Here is a 3,685-nt window from a genome sequence, read left to right as displayed (position 1 = left end):
TGAATATGAATATGAACAATGTTGTAGCTCATGTGGTAGTGGTATGTCTCTCTTAGCGAGAGGTCAGGAGTTCGACTCCCGTGAGGTGCAGCATTGCACACAAGGTTGTCCATTTACTCTTAAATTCCACTCAAGGTGTCTTCCACACATGGGCGGATTTGAGGGCGTTCAACACGTACGTTGTCATAGGGCCCATAAACCAAAGGGGCCCATAATCCAACAATGTGCAATATTTATGAAAAATATTGTTATGATTGATGCTGGTATTATACCTAATTTTTTAATATTTAGTGAACTTGTTCTTACATATATTTAAAACTTTTGTATACAAAAGGCCTATTTTTTGTTAATTGAATAGGGCCTATATGAAAAATTGAAATCGACGAGACACCCCTGCTTTCGCACATCGCGTTGTGGGGGCAGTGGGGAAGGGATTTTTTTACCTTTCATGCCTTCAAATTGGGCCGGGTTACCTCCCGAGCAGCAGTTGGGAAGGGGTTTTTTTTACCTTTTATGCCTTCGGATTGGGCCGGGTTACCTCCTGAGCAGCAGTTGGGAGCGGGTTATGCAACTGTGGGAAATGAACGCGTGGATGGTTATGTCCCTCTGTGTGATCCCGTACTAGTGTTTAAAAAAAATGAAGGGATACAATGGTAAAGCAATATTTCCTAGATTAACTTATTTAATATCAGTATGTCACCAATAAGATCTAAAGGGGGTGAATAGACCATTAATAAACTTGAGAGGGTTCACAATGTCAGTTTCAAATTTATAAAGGACTCTACAGAAAACCATTTATGATGGGTGTGTGATGTGGTATAAAATATGAAATCAAGAAGTATTATCAAACATTCAAACCTATGTGAACTGAAATTATATTATTAACGTTATAGTGTTATACTCTACATAATATAATGAATATTATTATTATTATTATTATTATTATTATTATTATTATTATTATTATTATTATTATTATTATTATTATTATTATTATTATTATTATTATTATAAAATTAATAAAAAGAAAAATAATAATAAACAATTAAACATATAATACTTCAATAAGACAGTGTAGTAGTCCGTAAATGTTAAGGGGTGGTGGGGGGCCGGGCAGGCAAAGCCCATGGTTTATTGATCCCTTCTGGCGCCACCATCAAGTGACCAATCTCCAATCTTTATCCGATCTTCATTTATCATCACCCCTTCACCACCTTATTGCCAAATCACCTCACCTATTATATTTTTATATATTGTTGTAATAAAATTCCATTTCTATCTATATAAAAAAAAGGATTAGGGAACTCACTTATAAATTTTAAATATTATACAGCCAAAAAGTTGTTACCGTATGAACAAGCCTGCAGCCATAAGTTAGAGCTTTAAAACTTTATTAATATTTATATATCATCATAATCATAATTATATGTATAATTGATCGAATTTTAAATCATATTAGGTTAGTTTCCACCGAAAATATGCAAGTATAAGTAGAAATTAACATTCATGTTAGCGTGTAATGGACTCAACCTAACTAATTAGCATTATATTAATTATATATGTTGTTGTATGTACTTCTATGTCAAATCGGCCTCAATTTCAATCTTAGTCAATGGGTCGCCAACAAGTGAATTCACCCTTGGGAGAGGAGTTCGTCAGGGTGATCCACTTTCACCCTTCCTCTTTATCCTCACGGCGGAAGGTTTGAATATCCTTGCTAAAGCGGCTACGGAAAAAGGTCTTTTCAAAGGTATTGAGGTAGGGAACGATAAAATCTTAATTTCGCATCTTCAATATGCGGATGACACCATCTTCTTTGGTGAGTGGAGTCGTATTAATGCATGTAACCTTATGAATCTTCTTAAATGCTTCGAGCTATCCTCGGGCCTTAAAGTCAACTTTCAAAAGAGTTGTTTATATGGTGTTGGGGTTGATCATGGGGAAATTAACGGTTTAGCTGACCTTATGGGCTGTCAAGTGGGTCAGTTTCCATTCACTTATCTCGGGTTACCCATCGGATCCAAAATGAAAAGATTAAGAGATTGGAAAACGGTGATTGATAAATTCAATAGTAGACTTTCGAGTTGGAAAATGAAATCGATGTCTTTTGGGGGAAGATTGGTTCTTATTAAATCGATCCTTACGAGTCTTCCGTTGTACTTCTTCTCGCTCTTCCGTGCTCCTCCTTGTGTGTTAAAAATGCTAGAGAGTGTAAGACGGAAATTCTTTTGGGGTGGGTCGGGGTCGGGCAATAATATTTCATGGGTAAAATGGGATAACGTCATAAATTCATTTGGGAAGGGGGGGTTAAATATTGGGTCCTTGAAAAGTAAAAATCTTGCTTTATTGAGGAAGTGGTGGTGGAGGTTTAAAACCGAAACCGACGCACTTTGGGTTAAAATTATTCGTAGCATTTATGGCTCTAATGGTGGCCTATTGTCGGGAAGTGAACCTTCTCGCTTTCCTACATTAGGTGTGTGGTACAATATTGTTTTTCAGGAAAAAATATAGAAGACTTGCAGGTTAATTTTCTGAACTCATTCATCAAAAGAATCGGGAATGGTGGCTCTACTTCTTTTTGGCACGAACATTGGATAGGTGAAGACAAGCTATGTAACCTTTTTCCAAGACTTTATAGACTCGAGCAGATGCCAAATATTACTGTCAAGGATCGAATGCTTGAAGGTGAAATTACCTGGCAATGGAGAACCAACCCAAGGGGTCGGGCAGCAAGTGATTTTGCCGCACTATCTAGCTTGCTGGTCTCGTGTTGTCTGGATCACACAACTGAAGACAAATGGAAGTGGTCAAAGACTTCTGATGGCGATTTCAAAGTGAAGGTGCTAGCATCCGAAATAGATGACTTTACTCTGGCCTCAAGTTCTTCGAATGAAAGTACGTTACGGAACAATCTCATCCCAAAAAAAGTTGAGATCTTTGTGTGGCGTGCCTTAAAACGAAGATTACCCGTAAGGCTCGAATTAGATAAACGGGGCATAGACCTTCATAGTGTACGTTGTCCACTTTGTGATGACGACTTGGAATCCGTTGAACATACATTTATCCTTTGCAAGCACGCTTTGGAGTTATGGGATCGAGTTTTCAATTGGCGGAACTTAGGGAACTTTTCAAATGTCACCCTTCAAGAAATCTTTGCTGGCAACGGTCCTACATCTTCTTCGACATTTGGCAAGAAAATTTGGCAAGCATTGGTTTGGACATGTGCATACTTGATGTGGAAAAATCGTAATAACTTGATTTTCAAAGGTAAAGGTTGGAACGGTCCTATAGCTCTCAATGAAATTCAAGTCAAATCGTTCGAGTGGATTTCGCAGATATCGAAAGGAAAAAAGTTTGAATGGCTCATGTGGTTACACAATCCGAGTCATTACCTTTCTGCTACATAGTTTTTTTGAGCAATAGATGCAACCTTTGCATCTTCCTCCTTTGTAATATAGTTCTTAGTGAAGATGTAATGCTGTATTGAGAGTCTGTTTCGAGTTGCTTTCACATAGGTCTTTCCTATGTTTTTGCGTTGTTTAGTTCATTCTAATAAAACTTTGCTTTTCAAAAAAATATTAATTGCAATTATATTATAATAAGTAAAAATTACTAACATTCATGCTAAAGTGTTGTGCGTTGGCCCAACCTATACCTACTTAGTATTTTATTATATGTTATGCTT

At 36.9% G+C, this 3,685-nt stretch overlaps 1 protein-coding gene across 1 annotated transcript; it reads left to right on the top strand.

Moving 5' to 3' along the window:
• The first annotated feature begins 2,648 nt into the window (after positions 1-2,648).
• On the top strand, positions 2,649-3,407 carry LOC139901684 (uncharacterized). Its single transcript, XM_071884363.1, has one exon. It carries the CDS (start codon positions 2,649-2,651, stop codon positions 3,405-3,407), a length of 759 nt encoding a protein of 252 aa, XP_071740464.1.
• The last annotated feature ends 278 nt before the right edge of the window (positions 3,408-3,685 follow it).

Source organism: Rutidosis leptorrhynchoides, chromosome 3 (genome assembly GCF_046630445.1).
Source record: "Rutidosis leptorrhynchoides isolate AG116_Rl617_1_P2 chromosome 3, CSIRO_AGI_Rlap_v1, whole genome shotgun sequence".
Lineage (NCBI taxonomy): Eukaryota > Viridiplantae > Streptophyta > Magnoliopsida > Asterales > Asteraceae > Rutidosis > Rutidosis leptorrhynchoides.
This window is presented reverse-complemented; position numbering and strand designations above follow the sequence as displayed.